This window comes from Chiloscyllium punctatum, chromosome 48 (genome assembly GCF_047496795.1).
Source record: "Chiloscyllium punctatum isolate Juve2018m chromosome 48, sChiPun1.3, whole genome shotgun sequence".
In the NCBI taxonomy this organism is placed as follows: domain Eukaryota; kingdom Metazoa; phylum Chordata; class Chondrichthyes; order Orectolobiformes; family Hemiscylliidae; genus Chiloscyllium; species Chiloscyllium punctatum.
Genome location: NC_092786.1, coordinates 26,876,138 through 26,902,435, shown reverse-complemented (window position 1 = coordinate 26,902,435; position 26,298 = coordinate 26,876,138). Strand labels below are relative to the sequence as shown.

At 41.7% G+C, this 26,298-nt stretch overlaps 1 protein-coding gene across 1 annotated transcript in view; it reads right to left on the bottom strand.

The window, feature by feature from the left end:
- Positions 1 to 26,298, bottom strand: part of lrrk1 (leucine-rich repeat kinase 1) — a 258,601-nt gene that overhangs the window by 39,036 nt on the left and 193,267 nt on the right. Inside the window, exons 25-31 of the mRNA XM_072564899.1 lie at positions 25,172 to 25,341; positions 23,758 to 23,955; positions 22,551 to 22,828; positions 20,433 to 20,627; positions 7,860 to 8,011; positions 5,313 to 5,430; positions 3,549 to 3,665 (exon numbers count right to left, since the gene is read on the bottom strand). Coding sequence (XP_072421000.1) covers positions 3,549 to 3,665; positions 5,313 to 5,430; positions 7,860 to 8,011; positions 20,433 to 20,627; positions 22,551 to 22,828; positions 23,758 to 23,955; positions 25,172 to 25,341 — 1,228 coding nt within the window. The remainder of the gene's footprint in view (positions 1 to 3,548; positions 3,666 to 5,312; positions 5,431 to 7,859; positions 8,012 to 20,432; positions 20,628 to 22,550; positions 22,829 to 23,757; positions 23,956 to 25,171; positions 25,342 to 26,298) is intronic.

The following is a 26,298-nucleotide window of genomic DNA, read 5'->3' as shown; positions in this document are numbered from 1 at the left end:
CCACCGTGCCTTAGGGATCAGCATCAGGCCCATAATTACTCACAATTTACATAGATGACTTGGAGTTGGGGTCCACATGTAGCGTGTCCAAGTTTGTGGGTGACACTGAGATGAGTGGCAGAGCAAAGTGTGCAGAGGACTGGGAAACTTTGCAGAGGAACTTTAAGTGACTGGGCAAAAGTCTGGCAGATGGAATACAATGTTAATAAATGTCAAGTCATCCACTTTGGTAGGAGTAACAGTAAAAAGGACTATTATTTGAATGGTAAAAAGTTGCAGCATGCTATGCAGAGGGACCTGGGTGTCCTTGTACATGAATCACAGAAGGTTGGTCTGCAGGCACAACAGGTAATTAGGAAGGCAAATGGAATTTTGACCTTCATTGCTAAAGGATTGAGTTTAAAAGCAGAGAGGTTATGTTGTAGCTGTATAGGGTGCTGGTGAGGCCACACCTGGAGTAGTGTGTGCAATTTTGGTCTCCTTACTGGCACTTGAGGGGCTGCAGAAGTTCACTAGGTTGATTCCGAGGTTGAGGGGGTTGGCTTATGAGGAGAGACTGAGAAGACTGGGATTATATTCACTGGAATTTAGAAGAATGAGGGAGGATCTTATAGAAACATATAAAAGTACGAAGGGTATAGAGAAGATTGAAGTAGAGAGAATGTGAAGCTAAGGCAAGAGGGACAAGAGGGCACAGCCTCAAAATTAGGGGCAGCAGATTTAGGACTGAATTGAGAAGAAACTTCTTCACCCAAAGGGCTGTAAATTTATAGAATTCCCTGTCCAGTGAAGTAGTTGTTGAAAGCAGGTTACTCCACTTTTCACACACTTTTTACAGATTATAGGGCAAGGTGCTCCTCTTTGGGTGTTTCAGTTTTATTTCTCAACGGGGAGGTCAACCTCCACTTTATAACACAGACAGCTTGTGGAAATAGCAGAGGATGATCCGCTGAATATGGAATATCTGTTGGTAGGAAACAATATGCAAACAAAGGTAACCCTATCATGGTTCTCGGGAGGGAGGGAAAGGGGTGAGATGCATGAAATGAATCAGACACTTTGAAGGGCCATGCCAATCTGCCAACTGGGGGAATCCATGTTGACAAGTGAAAGAAGCCATGCCAGAACACTCATGTGGAAGGTAGCATCATCAGAACATATGCAACAGAGACTGAGAAACAGGGAAAATGGAATGGACTCTTTATAGGAAGAAGGATGTGAGGAAGTACAGTCAGCCTGGCACCAGATATTTAGACAGAGAAAGCAAAGAATGGAAAAGGTAGTGATGAGCCAGGTGAAGGTGAGGGATGGGTGTAAATTAGAAACACAGAGAAATTTTCCAGTTCAGGGTAAAAGAAGAGGTAGTCATCAGTGCACTGGAAGAAGAGATGAGGAAGGGTGACCCAGTAGGACTGAAACATTGAACAGCTATAGTGAAGAGGAAGCAGTTAGGGCCTGGAAACTGTTGAAGTGACATGGAATATCAGAAGAGTTGGAGATGTGTGTCATGAAACACTGGATAAGGAAGGATAAATGGTGTTCAATTAAGAAGAAAGAGGTTTAGTGGGGCAGAAAGACTGAAACAATGGGGTAATTGGAAGAGTCTTACCTGTGAATCCTGGGAAAGTAGAAGAAGCGGATATTGGCATTGAGTAACTTCATCCTGATACAGGGTCTTCTCAGCACAATCCAAAATGTATGATCAAGTCATTACTTCTGCAGCAATCCAGTTAATTTATCATAGAAAGCATAAGATTACTTTTCAGAAAGGGATTCTTGAAAAATATTAAGGTAGGTAAGTCCCCAAGGCCTGATGGCATCTACCTCAAGATACTGCATGAGGCAGGGGACGCAAGTGCTGAGGCCTTTACTGAGATCTTTGTATCCTTTTTAGCCATAAGCAAGGTCCCAGAAGACCAGAGTATAGCCAATATTGTTTGTTTGTTTAAGGCCACAAGCAGGGATAATCCAAGAAATTATAGGCAGATGAGCTTTACATCAGTGGTAGGGAAATCACTGGAGAAAATTCTTAGGGATAGGATTTTTTCGCATTTGGAGGAGAATGGAATTATTAGGGACAGTCAGCATGGCTTTATGCAAGGTAGGTCTTGTGTCACAAACTTGATTGAGTTTTTTGAGGAAGTGACAAAAATGATTGAGGGTAGGGCAGTGAATGTTTTCTACTTGGGGATGAACTTTACTAAAGCATTTGACAAGGTCCCTCATGGTAAGGCTGTCCAGAAGATTAAGTCACATGGAATCCATGGTGAGTTGGTAAATTGCAAATAAAATTGGGATTCAAGTCCTTTGCACACAAATCCTAGCTACGTGAAGCTTTGAGGAAGAACACTTCAACTTCCACCTTGGGACCCTCCAACCACATGGGATCAATGTTGATTTCACCAGTTTCTTCATCTCCCCCCAACCTTATTCCAGATCCAACCCTCCAACTCGACACCACTCTCTTGAATGTTCTACCTGTCCAAATGCCTTCCCACCTATCCACTCCAACCTATCACCATCACCCTCCACCTTCATTTACCTATCACATTCCCACCTACCTTCCCCCCAGTCCCATCCCTCCCATTTATCTCTTAGCCCCCTTGGGCCCCTCCCTCATTCCTGATGAAGAGCTTATGCTCGAACCGTCGACTCTTCTGCTCCTCAGATGGTGTCTGACCTGCTGTGTTTTTCCAGTGCCACACTTTTTGACTCTGATCTCCAGCATCTGCGGTCCTTACTTTCTCCTGTCAAAGTTGGCAAGTCAGGTTGCAGCTGTACAAGACTTTAGTCAGGCACATTTAGACTACTGAATGCAGTTTATATGATCTGCACATTATAGGAAGGAAATGGTGGCTTTAGAGAGGTGCAAAAAACGTTTTACCAGGATGTTGTTTGGATTGGAGTGTATTATCTATAAGGGGAGGTTGGACAAACTTGGATTGCTTTCACTTGAGCATTGCAGCCTGATAGAAGTATATAAAATTATGAGAGGCATGGATAGGGTAGATAGTCAGAGTCTTTTTCCCAGGGTGGAAATGTCAAATACTATGGGACATAGATTTAAGTTTAGAAGGAATAAGTTTGAAGATGATGTACGAGGGTGGGAAATGCCTGGAGTGCACTTTCTCGAGAGATGGTGGAAGCAGGTACGACAGCAACATTTACGAGACATTAAGACAGACTCATGAACAAGTAGGAAACAGAGGGATACTGACCACATGCAGGGAGATGGGATTAGCTTAGAATGGCATCGTGGTCAGCACAGAATGGTGGGCCAAAGCTTCCCTTTGGAAAATATACTTTATAGGGATCTTACTGAAATTTTCAAGGTTCACAAAGATTTTTAAAACAATAGAATCAACAATTAAGAAGTGAAGATAAAGAAACATTGAACTATTATTTACAGATCAAAGGATTTCAGGACAGCTCATTGAAACAACCATTAAGCAGACGATGTGTTTCTAGAAAATGAAAAATTAGAGAAATTTGTTGTGGCTGAGATTAATCAGGGCAGATATACGGGCCTAATGTTTCCTCGCTGTTACCTGGTTTCCACGTGATACTAGCAGGAAACACGTCACAACTGCAGGAACATCCAGTACTCGGAGAGGCATGTTTAAGGGACACATTCCTTTAAGGCTGTAAACCTGAATTTTCTGATCCTACCAGAAGTAAACAGAAAGTTAAATAGGAGTTAGGCCAAAAGCAGAGTACAGTATCAGACATTACAGAAGACGGCCTTCCGCTATCAAGTCCACACTAACAAAAACTACTCTAAATCAGCACTTCATTCATAGCCCTGCCTAAAATATCTATGAGATTTCAGTATATTAAGAAACATCTCACTCACACAAATTAAATACATTTAAATCACCTTACATATAAAAAAATGCATTTATAATCCCACAAAGAAGTTAATGTTTCAATAACCTCTTAAGTTGTCAAACTGTGAACTCATAATGCACAATATGATAACAATAGGTTATGAAAAACAATCAAGTAGTAATTATGCTACAGTGATAACATTTAGATTTAAGTCAACAATTATTGTAATTGCTAGAATAGATATTTTTCAACACTCACTGGCTCAGGCAGTCTGGGCTGAGGTTGGAAATAACATTACAACTTGACAGTTCTACGGACCTAATCTGAAGAACAATGGCATTTCAAGACACATTTACAACTGCTAAGAATGTAACTCTCACATTGTGGGTTAAAGTCTCAAGCTACACAGAATTGAGTTCCCTTCTGTGTGAGGAATGCCTGCTGTCTTTTTACGACTATTAACAATGGGATCAATTAGAAATGCTGGGATTTCTGGACCCATTTTGCAAGATTTGTGAAGTCTTCGTGGCTCATGTGAAACCCAGGCTAAAGCATCTGTAAAGGGATATAGATAGACGATGCGAGTTGGTAAGATGTAATATAATATAGGAAAATCTGAGGTTAGTCACCTTTGTAGGAAGAATAGAAAAACAGAATATTTTCAAAAGATGTTATATTTAGAAAGGTTTGGGCATTCTTATGCACAAAACCCTAAGTCAACACGCACAGACAAGCAATTAGGAAAGTAAATAAAATGTTCGCCTCCATTGCAATGGGGCTGGAGAAAATAGTAAGGAAGTCATAATGCCACTCTACTCGTTTTTGATGCAAGTACTGTGGACAGTTTTGGTCTTCTTATCTCAGAATGAACATACTTTCCTTTAAACCACACAATGAAGATTCATTAGATTGATTCCTGGGATGTGAATTGTGCCCTATGAGGAAGGATTGAATGAATGGACCAATATACTCTGGAGTTTAGAAGAATGACAAGTGATCTTATTGAAATATCTAAGATTTTAAGGGTGGTTTACCAGTTAGATGCTGAGTCTCTTGAACTGGAGGGACACAGATTCTGAATTTAAGGGGCTAATAGCTTTAGGCTTGAGGCAGGGAGAATTTCTTCACTCAAAGGGTACTGAATCTTTACAATACGTTCACTCCAGAGGACTGTGGAACTTGAGTGACTGAAAACGTTCAAGGCAGAGATTGTTGAAGTTGAACTCAAAGGGAACCTGGCAGGGAGGTGGGCCATCAGCCATGATCTTATTGAACGGTGAAGTGGCATGAATGGCCAGATCATTTGCTCCTGCTCCTAATTCTTATGCTGTAGCAAACTGAAATAACAAAAACATTGCAGATGGAGAAATGCAAATGTTACTATGATATCTAACTTTATGTGGTATGAGGAAACAGGAATATTTCTGCCTGTGCCTTAGTTGTAGTATACGACGCTGACTTTGAGCCCAAGACACGTTACTCACCACTGTTGCTGTCCACAATGCACTCTGTAGCTTTAACTGACAGCTCAGCCGAATTCCAGGGCAGCTGATGTGATCCACTTCAATCAGTCCTTTGTCTATATTTACCACACTGTAATTCCTATATGTAGTGAAGAAACAAAATTTGATAAAGTTATTACTATATTGGTCCCTGGGATTGTCTGTCATAAGAGGCTGTGTCATTTAGGTCTATGTTCTTTGGTGTTTAGAAGAATCAGAGGTAATTTTATATAGACATGCAAGATTCTGAATGGGCTTGAGAGAGCAGACACAAAGGTTGCTTCTAGGTAAAAACAATGACTGCAGATGCTGGAAACCAGATTCTGGATTAGTGGTACTGGAAGAACACAGCAGTTCAGGCAGCTTTTGCCCGAAACGTCGATTTTCCTGCTCCTCAGATGCTGCCTGAACCGCTGTGCTCTTCCAGCACCACTAATCCAGAACAAAGGTTGTTTCTGCTTTTTCAGGCAATCTGGAATACAGGGAGAACAAGAAGGGGCCATTCATTTGGGATGAGATCAGGTGAAATTACTCCCCTCAAAAGGTGGTGAATCAGTAGAATTCTCTATCCGAGAGGGCTGTGCTTGTTCCAAGTGAAATTTTGACCTATCAGGGAATCTAGGGACATCAGCCAACATCATTTCTCAATATTTTATTGATTTTATCCTTTAACAACAGAAAACCTTCCCTTCTTTTCCTTTTCACATATCCTTCTGACATGTAATAAAAACAGCAATTGCTGAAGAAACTCAGTAAGCCTGGCAGTCATGTGGAGAGATGTGGCAAGGTGAGTCCAATATGACTCTTCTTCAGAGAACAATCTGCAGCTTCTGTAGTATTTTGTTTTTAAATATACACGAGCATTTAGCCTCCAGTCTTGGTTGTTTTGAAACCACATCTAACAGTTATCAGATTATACCCATTAATTTTTGTTTGTGCCATCAGTTCCTGTATCACTGTTTCTTCTGCTGTTGGGTAAAGATCCTGTACTTCCTTCCAAACAGCATTGGAGGTGTTCTTCAATCCCAAGGATGGCAGTGTTTCAACAAAATAGCTCATCATCACTTTCTTCAGAGCATTTAGGGTTGGGCAATAAATAGCCAGAGACACTCAGATCCCACGAACAATTTTTAAACAAATATCCACCTAGTTACAAAAGCTGTGTGCATTCAAATAAATAGGCTTTAATTTTCTTCTTCTTCTTCTAATCCTATTTTTAGTTATACCTTTATTCTCACACAGTGTTCTTTCTTGTCTGGTTCCCTCTGCTGCAGTGCACACCATGGCTGTCAACTGATAGTCAGAGAGTCATGGAGATGTATAGCACAGAAACGGACCTAAATTACAACTCATCTGGACCAACTCATCCATACCAACTAGATATCCTAAATTAATCTAGTCCCATTTGCCAGCATTTGGTCCATATCACTCTAAACCCTTCTTATACACTCAGCTTAATTCCAGGGCAGCTGACACCATTCTCTTTGATCATTCTTTCCTCTATACTCACTACACTACATAGTTAATAAAGACATATATAACGTAAGTTTTACTCTCTGGTTACCATTACCCACATCACTAGCGTGGATTACAGAGGAATCTCGATTATCCGAACAACACGGGTGGGGAGTATTTTGTTGGATAATAGAAAGCCAGATATCACAGTTTAGCCAAGGATTGGGACCTCGCGATCTTGCTGGATAATCTGAAATTCGGAAAATCGGATGCCAGATAATTGAGGTTCCTCTATATTACCTTGTCTTACCCCTTTAACTTTCTAAGTTTCCTCTCACTTGAATTTACGTTTCTACTATTTAATTTAAAGTCTTATCTAAAACCCAGCTAATCCAATTTGGCAGGACACAGGTCCCAGCACAATTTAAGTGCACCCCTGTCCCAACAGAACAGCTTCCTCTTTGTCCAGTGCTGAATGAATTGAAACTCACTTCTTCCACTCTCTGATCTTATTCACCTTATGCCAATGTGCTCATAGGTCAGGGAGTAATCCAGAATCTTTGTGATTCTGTTTTTTTAAATTTAGCCCATACCTGTTCATGCTCTTTCAACAGAACCTCTTCCCTCATTCTAATTATGTTGGTGGGACACGTGGAGCATGATAAACAATTCTTGCCCCTCCCAATCAAACATGCACTTCAGCACTGACCTAGTACTGGGTAAGCAACACAGTCTTTGGGACTCGCGTTCTTGGCTACAGTGAATAGCTGTAATCATGCTATTGGCTACCTCCGCGATGTTCCTTGAATGATCTTCGAACCCAAGGTAATGCTGTCAGATTGCTCATTTTACCTACAGAATCCTCATCCATAAAAGCTGCAAGAAACTTGCACCTAGTATCCAAGCAGCATAAACAGAGAGCACGAGGAGAAACATTGCACCTTTCCAAGACAATTAAGAGCTAGGCTCCAGCAACAGGAGGAGAGGAAATCCCTGTGGGTGAAAGTTGAGCCTCTATTGAAGCAGATCAGCAACTGCTATCTGAAAAGTTGCACTGAGGTGGCAGAACCATACCTGTCTTTTCCTTCTTCATCCCAGAAAATGACAGTTCGCTCGAGTTCTTGAGAAGGGCAGAATGAGCTTTGCTCACCACACGGCAAAATGTACATGAAAGCAGGAAAACTTGGATCCTGCATCAGTCTGAGGGCAGCACCTGCTCCTGGTCGCTAGACAATTAACACGAGAAACACAATTTAAGAGGGTTTCCTTTGCACAGGTGGTCAAAGTAAAATCATAAATTATAATTTGAAAATGCCAGTGTTGGACTGGGGTGTACAAAGTTAAAAATCACAAAACACCAGGCTATAGTCCACTGGTTTATTTGGAAGCACTAGCTTTCGGAGTGCTGCTCCTTCATCAGGTGTGGTGGAGTATAGCAAAGGTTTACAGGATGATGGAACTAAAATTATATATTAAAAAGACCTGGATTGTTTGTTAAGTCTCTCATCTTTTAGAATGGGCATGTTGGTTTCAGTTCTTTCATATGTAAATCCCAGTACTTTTTCAAAGCTACATTCTCAAGTGAACTTTAACAATGGGTGTCATGTTGGCCCAGATAATGCACTGAAGGTGTGAGGTGCCCTGTGTGAGGCTGTCTGTTCCCCAATGTTAAGACTGATTTACAGAAGAACCTCGATAATCCGAACAAGATGGGTGGGCACTATTTCGTTTGGATAACTGATTATTCCGTTAATTGATTCAATGCCTTTCCCCTGGGGCTTGGAGTTTTCTGTTAAGTCCACATACCGTTCAGGAAATCAGGCAGCAGCACACTGCACGCGGGTCCCTGCCGAAGTCCGTCCCCACCCCACCCCCACTCCCATGCGCTCCTCATCTGCCCCCCAGTCCAACAGCACACCATCACCCGACCCCCAACCCTGTCCAACACCTTTCCCCCACCACCTGTCCCCCCCAACACCATCCAACAATACCCTCCTGCCCAGCCCCCAACCCTGTCCAACACCGATCCCCTCACCCGGCCCCCACAAAACCATTCAACACCGTTCCCCCGCATGACCCCCAACCCCGTCCAACACTGACCCCCCCCCGCCTGTCCTCAACCCCGTCCGACACCAACTCCCCCCGCCCGCCCCAATCCCATCCTACACTGCACCCCCTGCCCTCCAGCCTCAAGCAACCCTGCCCCCTGCCCAGCCCCAACCCCAACCAACCTGCCCCCTGGCCGCCATACAACACCAATCCTGTCCAACACCACCCTGTGTGCCCCCCTGCTGCACCTGGTGAGATTGAGTAGAGGCTACAGCAACGGATGAATGGACACCGCAAAACAATGAACAGACAGGAGTGTTCCCTCCCAGTGAGAGAACACTTCAGCCGTCCTGGACATTTGACATCGGACTTTCGGGTTACCATCCTCCAAGGTGGACTTTGGGACAGACAACAACGCAAAATGGCTGAGCAGATGCTGATAGCCAAGTTAGTTACACATGGGGATGGCTTTAATAGGGACCTTGGGTTCATGTCACACTACAGGTGACCCCACTGCACTACACACACACACACACACACACACACACACACACACAGACACCTACAGATCCACTCTCATACACAAGCTCTCTGGATGTAGGTTTGCTAGCTACCATACTAGGCAATATCTTCAGTGAGCCTCTGGTGTTTCCTGCTTTCTATTTATAGGTTTGGGTTTCCTTGGGCTGGTGATGTCATTTCTTGTGGTGACATCATTTCCTACGGACACAATCTACTACCCCCTAAGAAAAAGAAATTACATCACCATAGGGAATGACATCACCAACCCAAGGGACTGGGGTAGGTATCAACGAAGGAAGTGATGCTTTAAGTTGACCTTGTTGTGATCAACTGGTAGGGGGGTAGGTTGAGTGAATGAAGAAAGCAAGCTGGTTACTCCCTCCTCACCCAGGATCACAACAAATTGGAAACTCTTAACTAGGTAAAGCCATCTACTTGTCCAAACCCCTCATGGATTTTGACACTGGATCAAATCTCCTCCCACACTTCACTTTTCTATGGCGACGTCCTTAGGTTCTCCAATATATCGACACAACTGAAATCCCTCAACCCCAGAACTATTGTGAATCTTTTCTGAATCCTGTCTAATTCCTTCACACTCTTCTTAAAGAGTAATGAAACTGAGCTCCGGTTGCAACTTAACTAGCATTTTAAAAAAGCTCACTGTAACTTCTCTGTTTTCATTCTCTGACAACATTTATAAAGACCAGAATTCTGAAAAATCTGAAGTATTTTTTTAACTTGCTCTGTCAGCTTCAGTGATTTATGGTCTCTCTGCTCTGCTCTTTGGAATTTTACCTTTTCTTGTATATTCCCTTTCTTCAGGGCAGCACAGTCATTAGCTCTGCTACCTTACAGGGCCAGGGACCTGGGTTCGATTCCAGTCTTGTGCAACTGTCTCTGTGAGGTTTGCACATCCTCCCAGTGTCTATGTGGGTTTCCTCCCACAATCCAAAGATGTGCAGGTTAGGTGAATTGGCCATGGTATATTGCCCACTGTGTTCAGGGATGTGTAGGTGCATTAGTCAGGGGTGAAAGTAGATTAATCGAGTGGGGGAATGGGTCTGGGTGGGTTACTCTTCAGAGGGTTTGTGTGGACTTGTTAGGTCAAGTGGCCTGTTTCCACACTGTAGGGATTCTATAATTCATTTTTCTGACCAAATTAAATCACTTTATATTTCTCTGCATTAAATTTTATTTGACACCCACCCACCATTCCCACCAGCCTGTGTCCTCTGTCATATCCTGGGCCTTTCTTTCAGTGCAATACTCAACTAAGGGTAAGCCATTCAGGACTGAGATGAGAAAGAATTTCTTCATTCAGAGAGTGAAACTCTCTCCCACAGGAGCCTGTAGGGGCCAGTTTGTTAGATATATTCAAGAGTGAGCTGGACATGGCCCCAGGAGCGAAAGGGATCAAGGGGTATGGAGAGAAAGTGGGAATGGGATACTGATCATACTGATGATTATAATGAATGGTGGTGCAGGCTCGAAGGGCTGAATGACCTACTCCTGCCCCTGTTGTCTATGTTTTGTGTTACCTCAACTGTACTTTCTTCAATCTGTGTTAGATTGCACTTTATCAAGCTCCTCTTAGAGGTCCAGTGCATCAACTCTATTAACTTCATTAACCATCCCTATCACCACATGTGCCTTTTTTTTTGTTCCAACTTGGCCCTATTCCTTTTTTTGTCACCCTCTTATTCTTTACATGCTAGTAACAGACCTTTGGATTTCCTTATGTACTAGCTGGCAATCTTTTTGACTTCTTTGCTGCTCTTTTTGTTTCACTTCCTCTTTGAAATTCACGCATTTAGATTGCTTCTCACTTGCATAATCAACCTGACATCTGTCAGACACACCCTCCTTCTGCTTGATCTTACTGTCTACTCTCAATATGGAGATGCCAGTGTTGGACTGGAGAGCGAAAGCTAGTGTGCTTCCAATTAAACCTGTTGGACTATAACCCGGTGTTGTGTGATTTTTAACTTCTCTTGAGAACTCTTTGTTAGCTGGCCTTCGACTCATGAGAATGTACCATGACTGTATTTGAACATCTCCTCTGCTGTTCAATTATAGTTTGCCACCAATCTTTGTTCTAACTTCCCTGAGCCAGATCTGTTCTCAGCCTTTTAAATTGGTCTTTCCCCAGTTAATCCTGACTGCACATTGTGCCTTGTTCTTTTCCATAATTTAAACCATATGACGGAATGATCACAGTATGCCAAAAATCCTTGAATTGAAACCTGATCTATTTTTTCCATCTCACTCTCAAGGACCAAATCTCCTTCCTCATTACAGCAGAAATATACTCAACTAGAAAATCTCGCTGAACATATTCAGAAATATTTCCCCCTCTCTGGGCTTTGTGCACTTTACTAGTCCAGTCCATATTAGGATAATTGAAGTCTTTCATTAAAGTCGCTATAGCTTTTGCACTGACAATTTCTTTGCAAATTTGTTCAATATACTTTCCCCACGAGCTGATGATCTGTTTAATACAACAAGCTGATGCAAAGTTGCCTCCACAGTTTGTTTGCTCGAACCAAATCGATTCTGTCCTTGAGGGAGTTTCTCGGGATTTGCTCTCTCCAAACTGATATTCTCTTTAATAATTACGTCATTCCTCTCCTGTTCTTTCTTCTCTTTCTTGAGCAACTCGAATCCAGGAATATTTAATCCCCAGTCATATTTTTTTTCAGCTAAGCCTCTCCTATTGCCACATCATTTTCCACATGGCTATTTGCACCTGCAGCTCATCAACTCATTTACCACTTCCTGCATTCACATACATCCTCAGTAAACTCAACGTCGACCTTACTGCATTCCCTCTTCGGTCCAACTCATTAACACTTTAGTATTTTGTACTCTCCTGGTTCCCATACCTCTGCCAAGTTAGCATTTGACAGATCACCCTACCAGAGCATAGGTCCCCGGTCAATTGAGGTGCAACCAGTTCTGCCTCTTGGGTCCCATCTCCTTCAGAATAGGTTTATATCTCCCAGAAGTCTAAGGCGTTGTGTCTTGCACCGTCTCTGAAATTAGTCATTCAGCTAATTTTTCTAAAGTCATCAGTATGTAGCACACAGAATGATCTGGAATTATATCATCCTGGATATCTCAGCTAACCTAACTGTGTGCAATGATCAGTTTCCCTAACTACAGAGTGCCCTCTGACTGTTGCTAGCCCAATTTTCCTTCTGCCCTCCTGGCACAGTGGGTCAGTGATAAGCACTGCTGTCTTACAACACCAGGGACCAAGGTTCGATTCCACCCTTCGGCGACTGCCTGCAGAGAAGTCACATTCTCATGTCTGCATGGGTTTCTTCCACAGTCCAAATATTTTCAGGTTACGTTGGTTGGCCATGCTAAATTGCCCGTAGTATCCAGGGATGTGCATGCTAGATGGATAAGACATTGGATTAGTCATTAGCAGGGTTACATGGATAAGGGTCTGGGTTAGATGCTCTTTGAAGGGTTGCTATGGATTCAATGGGTTGAATTCCTAGAGTCATACAGTCTTACAGCACGGAAACAGGCACTTCAGCCCAAACTGGTCTGTGATGACCAAAATGTCCAGCCACATTAACCCGCACTTGGCCCATATCCTTCTAAACCTTTCCTATTCATGTATTGGTCCAAATGCCTTTTAAATAGAACATAGAACATTACAGCGCAGTACAGACCCTTCTGCCCTTGATGTTGCGCCGACCTGTGGAACTAATCTGAAGCCTATCTAACCTACACTATTCCATTTTCATCCATAGGTTTATCCAATGACCATTTATATGCCCTTAAAGTTTGCGAGTCCACTACCATTGCATGCAGTGCATTCCACGCCCCTACTACTCTGAGTAAAGAAACGGCCTCTGACAACTGTCCTATATCTATCACCTCTCAGTTTCTAGCTATGAACCCTCGTGCTAGCCATCACCATCTGAGGAAAACCCTGTCCACCCTGTCTAACCCTCTGATTATCTTATATGTCTTAATTAAGTCACCTCTCAACCTTCTTCTCTCTAATAAATGCAGCCTCAAGCCCCTCAGCCTTTCCTCATAAGACCTTCCCTCCATACCACGCAATATCCTTGTAAATCTCTTTTGCACCCTTTCCAAAACATCCTTCCTATATTGTACTGCAGTGACCAGAACTATACTCGATACACCAAGTGCGTCACACCAAAGTTTTATACAGCTGCAGTATGACCTCGTGGCTCCAAAACTCAATCCCTCTACCAATAAAAGCTAACACACCATATACCTTCTTAACAACCCTCTTAACCTGGGTGGCAACTTTCAGGGATCTATGCACATGGACACCAAGATCTCTCGAGATTAGAGTGTTGCTGGAAAAGCACAGCAGGTCAGGCAGCATCTGAGGAGCAGGAAAATCGACATTTTGGGTAAAAGCCCTTCCGTCAGGAATAAAGGGCTTTTGCCCGAAAAGTCGATTTTCCTGCTTCTCGGATGCTGCCTGACCTGCTGTGCTTTTCCAGCACTACTCTAATCTAGACTCTGATCTCCAGCATTTGCAGTCCTCACTTTCACCTAGCTGACCTTCACTGAGATCTCTCTCTGCTCGTCAACACTGCCAAGAATCTTACCATTAGCCCAGTACTATGTACACCTGGTACTCTTTCACCTCACACTTTTCTCATTAAACCCCATTTGCCACCTCTCAACCTAGCTTTTTTTTAGATTAGATTACTTACAATTTGGAAGCAGGCTCTTCAGCCCAATAAGTCCACACCGACCCTCCGAAGAGCAACCCACCCAGCTGCTTGCAGCTTATCTACGTCCCTCTGTAACATGCAACATCCTTCGGCACTATCCACAATTCCACCGACCTTAGTGTCATCTGTAAATTTACGAAGCCATCCTTCTACACCCTCATCCAGGTCAATTATAAAAATGACAAACAGCAGTGGACTCAAAACAGATCCTTGCGGTACACCACCAATAAATGAACTCCAAGATGAACATTTCCCATCAACGACTTCTTTCTTCTTTCAGCTAGCCAATTTCTGATCCAAACTGCTAAATCACCCTCAATCCCTCAACCAAATGTTGTTAATGTACCCACCTCAATCACTTCCTCTGGCAACTTATTCCATATGCATACCACCCACTTTGTAAAAAGTTACCCCTCAGCTTCCCTTTTATTCTTTCCATTCTTACCTTAAACAGATGCCCTTTAGTCCTTGATTTCCCCATTCTGGGAATAAGATTGAGTGCATTCACCCTATCAATGCCTTTCATGATCTTATACACTTCTAGAAGATCTCCCCTTGGTCTCCTACATTCTAAAGAAAAAAGTCCTACCTTGTCTAACCTCTCCTTATAACTCAGACCCTTGAGTCCTGGCAACATAGAGTCATGGGGATGTACAGCACAGAAACAGATGCTTCGGTCTAACTCATCCATGCTGACCAGATATCCAACCTAATCTAGTCCCACTTGCCAGCACTTGGCCCATATTCCTCTAAGCCCTTCCTATTCAAATACCCTTCCAGATGCCTTTTAAATGCTGCAATTGTACCAGCCTCTACCATTTCCTCTGGCAGCTCATTCCACACATGTGTGAAAAAGTTGCCCTTTAAGTCCCTTTTATATCTTTTCCTTCTCATCCTAAACCTATGCCCTCTACTTCTGGACTCCCTCACCTCAGGGAAAAGACTTTGTTTATTTACCCTATCCAAGCCCCTCATAATTTTGTAAACCTCTAGAAGGTCACCCCTCAGCCTCCGATGCTGCAGGGAAAACAGCCCAAGCCTGTTCAGCCTCTCCCTGTAGCTCAAATTCTCCAACTCTGGCAACATCCTTGTAAATCTTTTCTGAACCCTTTCAAGTTTCAAAGCATTCTTCTGATAGTTGTGAGGAATCAGAACTATTGCACACTGTATTCCAAAAGTTACTTAATGAACGTCCTGTAAAGCCTCCCAAATTGAGGCTTTACAGGACCTCCCAACTCCTATACTCAACACTGACCAATAATGGAAAGCATACCAAAAGACCTTCTTCAATATCCTATCTACCTGTGACTTTACTTTCAAGGAGCTATGAACCTGTGCTCCAAGGTCTCTTTGTTCAGCAACACTCCCTAGGACCTTACCATTAAGTGTATAAGTCCTGCTAAGATTTATTTTTCCAAAATGCAGCAGCTCTCATTTATTTAAATTAAATTCCATCTGCCACTCCTCAGCCAATTGGCCCATCTGATCAAGATCCCGTTGTAATCTGAGGTAATCCTCTTTGCTGTCACTATACCTCCAACTTTGGTGTCATCTGCAAACTTATTAACAATACCTCCGACGTTCACATCCAAATCATTTATATAAATGATGAAAAGTAGCAGACCCAGCACCGATCCTTGTGGTACTCCACTGGTCACAGGTCTCCAGTTGAAAAGCAACCCTCCACCACCACCCTCTATCTTCTACCTTCCAGCCAGTTCTGTACCCAAATGACTAGTTTGAAATTAAATTAAATTTCCTACAATACGGAAACAGGCCCTTTGTTTTAATAAGTCCACACCAACCCTCCAAAGAGTAACCCACCCAGACCCATTCCCTTACCCTATATTTACCCCTGACAAAGCACCTAACACTATGGGCAACTTAGCATGGCCAATTCACCTGACCTGCACATCTTTGGACTGTCGGAGGAAACCGGAGTACCCAGAGTGAACCCACACAGACACGGGGAGAATGTGCAAACTCCACACAGTTACTGAGGCTGAAATTGAAGCCAGATCCCTGGTGCTGTGAGGCAACAGTGCTAACCACTGAGCCACCGTGTCAACCCAATACAGTTCTCCCTGTATTCCATGAGATCTAATCTTGCTAACCAGTCTCCCATGGAGAACCTTGTCAAATGTCTTACTGAAGTCCATGAGGATAATGTCCACCACTCTGCCCTCATCAATCCTCTTTGTTACTTCTTCAAAAAAACTCAGTCAAGTTTGTGAGACATGATTTCCCATGCACAAAGTCACACTGACAATCCCTAATCAGTCCTTGCCTTTGCAAATACATGTAAATGTATCCCCTCAACAACTTACCCATCACTGACATCAGGCTCACCAGTCTACAGTTCCCTGTTTTTTCCTTACCACCTTTTTAAAGTAGTGGTACCACGTTAGACAACCTCCTGTCTTGCAGCACCTCACCTGTGACTATTGATGATACAACTATCTCAGCAAGGGACTCAGCTTCCCACAGAGTTCTAGGGTACACCTGATCAGGTCCTGGGGACTTATCCACATTTATGCGTTTCAAGACATCCAACGTCTCCTCCTCTGTAATATGGACATTTTCCAAGATATCACCATCTATTTCCCCATGTTCTACAGCTTCCATGTCCTTCTCCACAGTAAACACTGATGCAAAATACTCATTTAATATCTCCCCTATCTCCCATGGTTCCACACAAAGGCCGCCTTGCTGATCTTTGAGGGGCCCTATTCTCTCCCTCGTTACCCTTTTGTCCTTAATGTATTTCTAAAAACCCTTTGGATTCTCCTTAACCCTGTTTGCCAAAGCTATCCCACGTCCTATTTTTGCCCTCTTGATTTCCCTCTTAAGTATACTCCTACTGCCTTTATACTCTAAGGATTCACTCAATCTCTCCTGTCAACACCTGACTTATGATTTTTTTCTTTTTCTTAACCAAAACTTCAATTTCTCCAGGTATCCAGCATTCCCTATACCTACCAGCCTTCCCTTTCACCCTGACAAGAATATACTGTCTCTGGATTCTAGTTATCTCACTTCTGAAGGCTTCCCATTTTCCAGCTGTCCCTCTACCTGCGAACATCTGCCCCCAATCAGCTTTTGAAAGCTTTTTCCTAATACCGTCAAAATTAGCCGTTCTTCAATTTAGAACTTTGACTTTTAGGTCCGGTGTATCCTTTTCCATTACCATTTTAAAATAATAGAATTATGGTCATTAGCTCCAAAGTGGCCCCCCACTGTCACCTCAGTCACCTGCCCTGCCTTATTTCCCAAGAGTAGGTCAAGTTTTAAACATCCTTGTAAATTTCTTCTGCACTCTTTCCAGTTTAATAACATCCTTCCTATCACAAAATGACCAAAACTGAACACAATACTCCTGGTGTGGCCTCACCAACGTTTTGCACTACTGCAACATAACTTCTCAACTTCTATACTCAATGCCCTGACTGATGAAGGCCAGTATGCTATAAACCGTGCACCTGAACTCCAAGGTCCCTCTGTTCCATTACACTCCTTAAGACGCTACCATTCACCATGAAATTCCTACCTTGATTTGACTTCCCAAAATGCAAGACCCCACACTTATCTATATTAAGATTAGATTAGATTACTTACAGTGTGGAAACAGGCCCTTCAGCCCCACATGTCCACATCGACCCTCCGAACAGCAACCCACCCAGACCCATTCCCCTACATTTACCCCTTCACCTAACACTATGGACAATTTAGCATGGCTATTACACCTAACCTGCACATTTTTGGACTGTGGGAGGAAACCGGAGCACCCGGAGGAAACCCACGCAACATGGGGATAATGTGCAAACTCCACACAGACAGTTGCCTGAGGCGGGAATTGAACCCGGGTCTCTGGCGCTGTGAGGCAGCAGTGCTAACCACTGTGCCACCGTGCCACCCAGTTAAACCCCATTTGCCATTTCTTGGCCCTCTTCCCCAGCTGATCAAGGTCCGGCTGCAATTTCTGATAACCTTCCTCAATGTCTACAATACCACCTATTTTAGTGTCATCAGCAAATTTACTAATCATACCTTGTACATTCTCATCCAAATCACTTATATAGATAACAAACAGCAATGAGCCCAGCACCGACCCCTGAGGGACATCACTAGTCACAGTCCTCCAGTCCGACAAGCATCCTTCCTCTATTACCCTCTGCTTTCTACCATCAAGCCAATCGTGTATCCACTTTGCCAGTTCTCTCTGGTTTCCATGCTATCTAACCTTTCAGAGCTGCCTACTATGTGGAGCAGGTGTGCTGTTATGGAGTTAGTTCAAGTTGCACTTTCCAGATGCATCATCATTCGCACCTGTATTCAAAACTGAGATGGGAGAGCTAGATGCATTTTGAGAGCTCCTGTATTACTTGCCAGATGGTAACTCATTCCCTCTCTGCCTACATTCCCTTCGGTTGTTGTGTGGCCACACATTTAGCCCTCAGCCTGACTAGTATACTGCAATGATGCCAGCTTCTGTTTGATCTCTGGCTTCAACCTCTGAATGAAAGATCGACATCCTCCAACTGACATGTGTCACAGAATGTACATTCTACACAACTGGAGGATCTCTGCCTTGGCTCTACTTATTTGGCTTAACGAACCTTCACCAAAATAAACTAACAACTTATAAAAATCCTTAGCAATCAGCACCCTCCCTTGTGCTCTCAATACTTTTAGTGTTTATTTTAACTTGATCCCTGACAGTTATGCTCGCTCTGCTCTGTTGTTCAATCCCTGACTTTATTCAAGTGCATGTTCCTCACCTCTTGACGAGACAGTTAGATTGTTAATGAGAAAGACCCACACAATAGTGCAAAAGAGTGATAAGCAAAGCGTGACAGGATGGAACACAGCATATAAACATGATAGAGTGTCAGAAAAATAGGTCAGAGTAAGAAAAAAAAGTAAAAAAAATTAAAGACTCTTTATCTGAATGTATGCAGCAATCATAATAAAGGGCGACAGTCTCAGGATACCAGGTGGGCCATTAGGTCTGAGATGAGGAAATATTTCTTCACTGAGAGGGCGATCAACCTGCGAAATTGAAGGCTATAGAAGCTGGGTGACTGAGAATATTCTACTTTTTTAGATATTAATGACATCAAAGGGTATCAAAAGAAAGTGGGAATGATCATATTGAATAGTGGAGCAGGCTTGAAGGCCAAATAGCCTATTCTTGCTCCTAGTTTATATGTAAGATGGATGCATTGATAGAAATAAATGGTTGTGGCATAAGTTATCGGAGATGTGGTTGGAAAGTGATCAAGGCTTGGAACTGAATATTCAAGGATACCTGATAGGAAGAGATAGGAAGCAAGAAAACAAAAGGAAAAAGAAAGTTCACAAGTGAGAAATGATCTTGGCTCAGCAGATTAAGATGTAAAATTGGTTTGGGTGGTGATAAGCAATAGCAAGGGAAGTGAGACACTGATGTAGTTTATTGGCCCCTGACAGAAACTATTAAATGAGAAAAAACAAGAATTGTAAGAAAAGTTCTGCAATAATTGTGGGTAATTTTATTCTTTGGACAGATTGAACATGGAATAGTTTCTTAAAGCAGTCTGCTGAGAAACCAATCATTGGACAGATTATTTTACACCAGGTAATGTGTAATAAGACAGGCTTGATTAATTATTAAATCTCGAGGATGAGAAACTTGGGCCTCAAACTAGAATCTTAAACTTATATAAAGGCAATAGCAAAGGCTTCAACGATTGGCTAAAATGGACCTGGAAAATAGGTTAAAAAGTATAACGTTGGAAAAGCAGTGACAGACACTTTAGGAGAAATCTCAAAATGTTAAGTAAAGGTATATTCCATTGAGAAAGACAGACATGAAAAATGCACCATCTGTAGCTATGTCAAGAATATTATCAAATTGAAAGAAAACGTCCACAATACTATATAGATTAGCGATAAACCAGAAGCTTGGAAAAATAACAAAGTTAATAATACCAAAGATAGACATGAGAATGAGACTAAGCTAGCAAGAAACATACATAACATACAGTAAAAGCTTCTATTAATATACAAAAAGGAAGAGTGTAGTTAAAGTTCACAGTGGTTGAAGTCACATATATTTTAAGTTTTCAGTCATTTGACTAGCAAGCCTTGTACCTGAGGGAGGGAAGAAAATTGGCTGCTGCATCAGATTTAAGAGATCTGAACTTTCTGTCTGTGGAATTAGAACTGGTTTGTCCTTTACTCCTTTGTTCATTGCTGTATTTTCTTCCTCCACTCTACACAGTGCTTCAGACCGTTTTCAACACGTTACGAGTACAAATTGTTAACCTTTCACCTTCCTATCCCATCATCTGTGGTTCTTTACCTTTTCAGGCTTTGTATCCCAGCACTCGACCATCAGATTGTGCATTCTATGGAATTGCACTTGTTCCAGAGATCCCAGGGAAGGTCGTACTCCTTTCGACAGTTTTTTAGCAATCTGCAGCTGGTGTTGTCCGAGGGCTGGTCGTTGCCCAGACAGCAATTCATACAAAACCATTCCATACGAAAACATGTCAACCTTAAAAGAAAAGGTAGGTTTATTTGGAATGCTTGCACCGCCATGCTCATTTATTCTCTGTTCATTGCTTGAAATATTCAATGTTTTATCTTTTGTTAGGCTTAATGTTCTATAACATTTAATCTTTATTGTTTTAGATACTTTTATGTAGTTTCTGTAACAGATTACTCCCGCTGTTATGCCTTTTCTCATTTATCTTTCACATCTGCTCTGGTATCAGGCAAGATAAGATTTTACAGAATGGAGGTCTGGAGATAGTGTACCTATTGAGATAGCTTCTTTGTTTAAAATATTTCAGGGGATTGGGAACAGGAGTGTAAAGTGTGTAAGAATAGAAATATGTGATTAAGACTTTAAATACATAAAATACATTATTTTGGTCCTCTGGCTCCTGATGCAATTGAAACTTTAATGTATCTGTAAAGAGCTGTCCATCTGGCTGATTCTTTGCATGACATAAGATACAATTTAACATTTAAAACTGAATTTTTAAAAAAAAAGTTTTTATCCTTTGTTTCAAATTTCTTGAAGGTTTGCTCCTTCTGTTCTTTGTAATCTTCACCAGCCCCATGATCCTCCCTGTTATCTTTGAATTCTGGGCTCTTGATGATCCCCCAGTTTTACCTTCTCCACTATTGGCAGCTCAGTCTTCAGCACCTTGGGCCCTGAACACAGAATTCCCTGGCTAAACCCCTACACCTTACTAGCTCTTTCCCCTTCTTTAAGACTTTCTTTAAAACCTTCCTCTTTGACCAAAGTTTTGCCATTTGCCATATTATCTGGTTTGGTGTCAAAGCTTGGGGGGCGGGGTTGCTTGATTTGGAAGAATTTAGAGAGTTCACATTTATGCAGTGTAATATGCAGAGGAAATCCTGCTCATCCACTGGTAGATGTCAGACAAGTTGTCCAACAACATCTTACAGAAAATTGAAGGGTTGAAAGAGGTGGTAGTGAGGTAGAACTGGAGGCCGTCAACATATATAACGTGTGTATCATAAGTGTTTTCATAAGATCTGCTGGGTGATTGTATGTAGATGAAAAATAGAGGGAAGCCAAGTACAGACTATTAACGGTCAGAGGTAACGGTGCAGGAGCAAGAAGAAAAGTCATTACAGAGATTCATTGGTCTCTGGTTCTGGTTAAATGGATGAGCACAGAATCAGGAAAATGTAGTCAGTAGTAAGTGTTGGAGTATGGTGTGGTTACGAAGGCTGCAGAAGATGGAGTAAGGTATGAGTGATAGCTTATCCTTTCACAGTCACACAGGACATCATTTATGACTTCGACAATAACTGCTTGTGGACTGTGGCTACGGTGTAACCTGATTTGGATATGGTAAGTGGTATGGAGGGGAGGTATTAAGCAAGGAGAATTGGTGTGAATGAAGAAAGATTCAAATACCACATAATTGTGAAAACAAAAACAGGAACTAAACCAGCTTAACGACAATTACTAGGACTGTAGCCTGATGTTGAGCAATAAAGTACACAATACTACCTGATCAGAAATTACTCCAAACAACTTCCCATCTATAGAATCCATCTACCAGGCCCGCTGTCAAGAAAAGGCCACCAGCATTCTCAAAGATCCATCCCACCTTGGGGAGGTTTCTCTACAACCTCTACCATTGGGGAGAAGGTACAGAAGCCTGAACACACGCACCAGCTGGTTTTGTAAATTTCTACCCTACTGTTGTTAGAATACTGAATGGACTCAGAAACTCTTAACATTCACCTGTACCTGTGTTTTTGTTTTTGCCGCCATCTATCTATTATTTACTTATCTGTGCTACTTAACTCTGTGATCTGCCTGTATAGCTCCCAAGACAAAGCTTTTCACTGTGCCTTGGTACACATGACAATAAATTCAATTCTACTCAGTTCACAATTGCAACACTTTGAACATAGTAACTCTGCTTCTCACCTTTTCATCATAAACAATTCCAGGCATGACTTCTGGTGCCTGATATCCAGGAGTACCTTCAACACCAAGGGCTCCTTCATGGAATGACTGACGAGATATTCCATAATCAGACAGCTTCACATTTACTGTTTCTGTCAAATCCAGAGTCCAAACCAAAACATTATCCGACTTCAGGTCACAGAAGATGATATTTTTTCTGTGCAGGTATGCCAAGCCAACTGCAATTTGATAGGCTATTCTGTGAGTTAACATATGTCCCAGGGGAATAAATGAAGTGCCTGTTTGAAAGAGAACAGTTGTTCTAGGTTTTCACAATGATAATTTTAATTTATCTTAGATAACTTTTTTTTACAGACTGATTAAACTTAAAACAAAGGTAAATCATGAAACTTTATTATTCAAAAGTTCAAGTTAGGAGGTCTATAAAATATCCTACAATTCTTTTTTGAATTCTTTGTAATTCTAATTTTCCATATTTAGATTTTGTACTCCCAAATCCAAACTTTTCTCACACTGTACCTTATTTTGGTGATTGCCTAGGACTCTGCAGGATGCATTAAATACTGTTTCCACGAAGTTAAAAATCACACAACACCAGGTTATCGTCCAACAGGTTTAACTGGAAACACTAGCTTTCAAAGCACTGCTCCTTCATTAGATGGTTGTGGAGTACACAATTGTAAGACACAGAATTTACAGCAAAAGTTTACAGTGTGATGTAACTAAAATTATACCTTGATTGTTTGTTTAGTCTCTCATCTGTTGGAATGACCATGATAGTTTCACTTCTTTCATATGTAAATCATGAAACTTTTTTTACAAGTTACATTCTCAGGTTAACTTTAACAATTGGTATCAGCCCAGATAATGTATTGAAGATGTTAGCCCCCTGTGTGCTGCTGTCTATGCCATAATGTTTAGACGGATTCTAATCTAAAAAATAAATTAACAGAATCTTACATGGATTCATGCAGTTTTTGAGCGTAGTACAATGTAACGCTGCACGTATTGCTATAAATTCTGTGTCTTACAATTGTGTACTCCACAAGCACTTGATGAAGGAGCGGTGCTCCAAAAGCTAGTGCTTCCAATTAAGCCTGTTGGACTATAACCTGGTATTGTGTGATTTTTAACTTTGTACACCCCAGTCTAACACCGGCATGTCCAAATCATGTTTCCACTAAGTGGATGTGTTCTTCACTATTACCTTCAGCATAATCAATCAAAACTGTATGCAGACTGCCCAATGGAGCCAGCTCTAAGGCAAAACAAAGTGGGTGAATACTAATGCCAATCAGTGATACAATGCACGGATGTTGCATGGAATGAAGCATGCTGGCCTCTTGTCGGAACTCGGAGAAATTCCGTAATGCCTCCATGGCCTCCAGATGTCTGAACATTGAATCTGAAATGGAAGATTTGAAAAAAAAACTTATATCAATGTGAGAATAGAGATCAAGATCCAGACTTTAACTTTTATCAAATTCTACTTGTCTCTTTCTCCAAGGTACACACCAACCTTGTAATCACATTCCTGTTTCTTCATTGTTGGCATGCCTACATCCTGGAACTTGCTTTCTAACTGCACTATGGGTGTTCCAAAAACCCAAGGAATACTATTGTTTAAGAAGACAGCTCATCACCAACGTCTCAAGGACAGTTGGAGATAGATAACAAATCCTAGCCATATCAGCAACACCCTTGTCAATAACACTCGAAAATGAATTAATAACATTCCCACCCTTTGAACCTTTAATATTCAACATCGCTCAGTGTTAGGTAGTCATAGAGTCATACAGCACAGAAACAGACCATTTGGTTCAACTCACCCACCCCAACTAGACAAGCCAATCTGATCAAATCCTATTTGCCAGATTTGGCCCTGTTCCTTCTAAACCCTTCCTATTCATATACCTATACAGATGTCTTTAAAATGTATTGTACCTGTCTCTACCACTTCCTCTGGCAGGTCGATCCATTCAAGTCTTTGTGGAGAAGTTACCTCTAAGGTCCTTTTAAGCCTTTCCCCTCTCACCTTAAACCTACGCCCTCTAGTTTGGGATATTCTTAAGATTTAATATCTTTCATTGCTTATCCTTAACATTGTTAGTCTTCATATTCAGTATGCCTTATTAATAGCCATAAATAATTAAGATTCCCAAGCATTATACAAGATCTCCCACTGTTAACTTTAAATAATACATGATATATTATGATACTCTATATTTTAACATGGTATATCATACAGCAAGACTGAAGTGTTGGAGCCAAAACTGGCCTTTTAAACGTTTTCCATCATGCTGATATCCCATAGAATCAGCATGTAAAAGCATCTAGTGTCTGCGTACAATCCATTATGCAATATAACCGTTCAGAGTAGAAAATGGCAAAACATTTTGACGTAAGGTAATGCCGGATATCAGGGGAAGTCTCAAAAATACACTGGCAAGATTTCCTGGCAGTATATTTAAAATTCCACAATCCATCCCAAACTAGTTCAACAGATTCCTGCCTATTGAAATAATATTACTGGTGTAAAGAAGAGGAACACAATTCCAAACTTAAATGTACTTGTGACATTCAGCTATTATTTTTGAACATATTTATTCTAAGATGTTTACCCTCATTGATGCCATCAGATTGCTGTCCACATTTTTTGAAGTGGAATTTCTTGACCGCTATTGGCATAGTGTTATATCTTGCTTTGTACACTGTTGTCCCACTTCCTCCTTGTCCGAGGATATTGTCTGTAGATTCACTCTGTTCCAGACAATTCATTTCTAGAAATAACCTGCACAACAGCATTAAACACAATTATAAAAACAACACTGCAGTAAACTTTTCATAATTCAATTTAGGCAAAGACCAACATAGAGATAACTATTTATACTAACCCTCTGCTAAAATGAGTAGGAGTCAGATATTAGTTAGACTGATATAAATGTAATTGTCACTTGGCGGTACACAACTTGAATCATGCTGTGAAGAGAGACATCTTGCTGAAAGTTTTCATCTTGCACTCATCAGGACAAGTACAAAAACGTCAAATTTCAAAAGATCACTAATTATAGGAGAAGAGGGTTGACTGGTTTCCTTGGCAACTTTGATTGGGCGAGGAGTTTCCATAGAGAGAGCTCCCCAAGTCCCGAGGTGATTCAAAATATGGAGCAAGGCTAGGACTTTTATTTTGCTTGCAGAGAACAGGACTCTGCATATCGATTTTAGCAAATTAAAATTTTAGCAAAGGCATTTTACACTTATGAGAAGAATAAGAGAATGGTCAAAGAAAGAGTAGGGCCAATCAGGGATAGCAAAGGGAATTTGTGTGTGGAGTCTGAGGAGGTAGGGGGAAGCCCTAAATGAGATTTTGCTTCTGTCTTTACGAAAGAAACGAACTTTGTAGTGAATGAAACCTTTGAAGAGCAGGTGTGCATACTGGAATGGATAGAGATAGAGGAAGCTGATGTGCTGAAAATTTTGTCAAACATTAAGATTGACAAGTCGCCAGGCCCGGACCAGATTTGTCCTCGGTTGCTTTGGGAAACGAGAAATGCAATTGCTTCACCACTTGCGAAGATCTTTGCATCCTCGCTCTCCACTGGAGTCGTACCTGAGGACTGGAGAGAGACAAATGTAATTCCTCTCTTCAAGAAAGGAAATAGGGAAATCCCCGGCAATTACAGACCAGTAAGTCTCACGTCTGTTGTCTGCAAGGTGTTAGAAAGGATTCTGAGGGATAGGATTTATG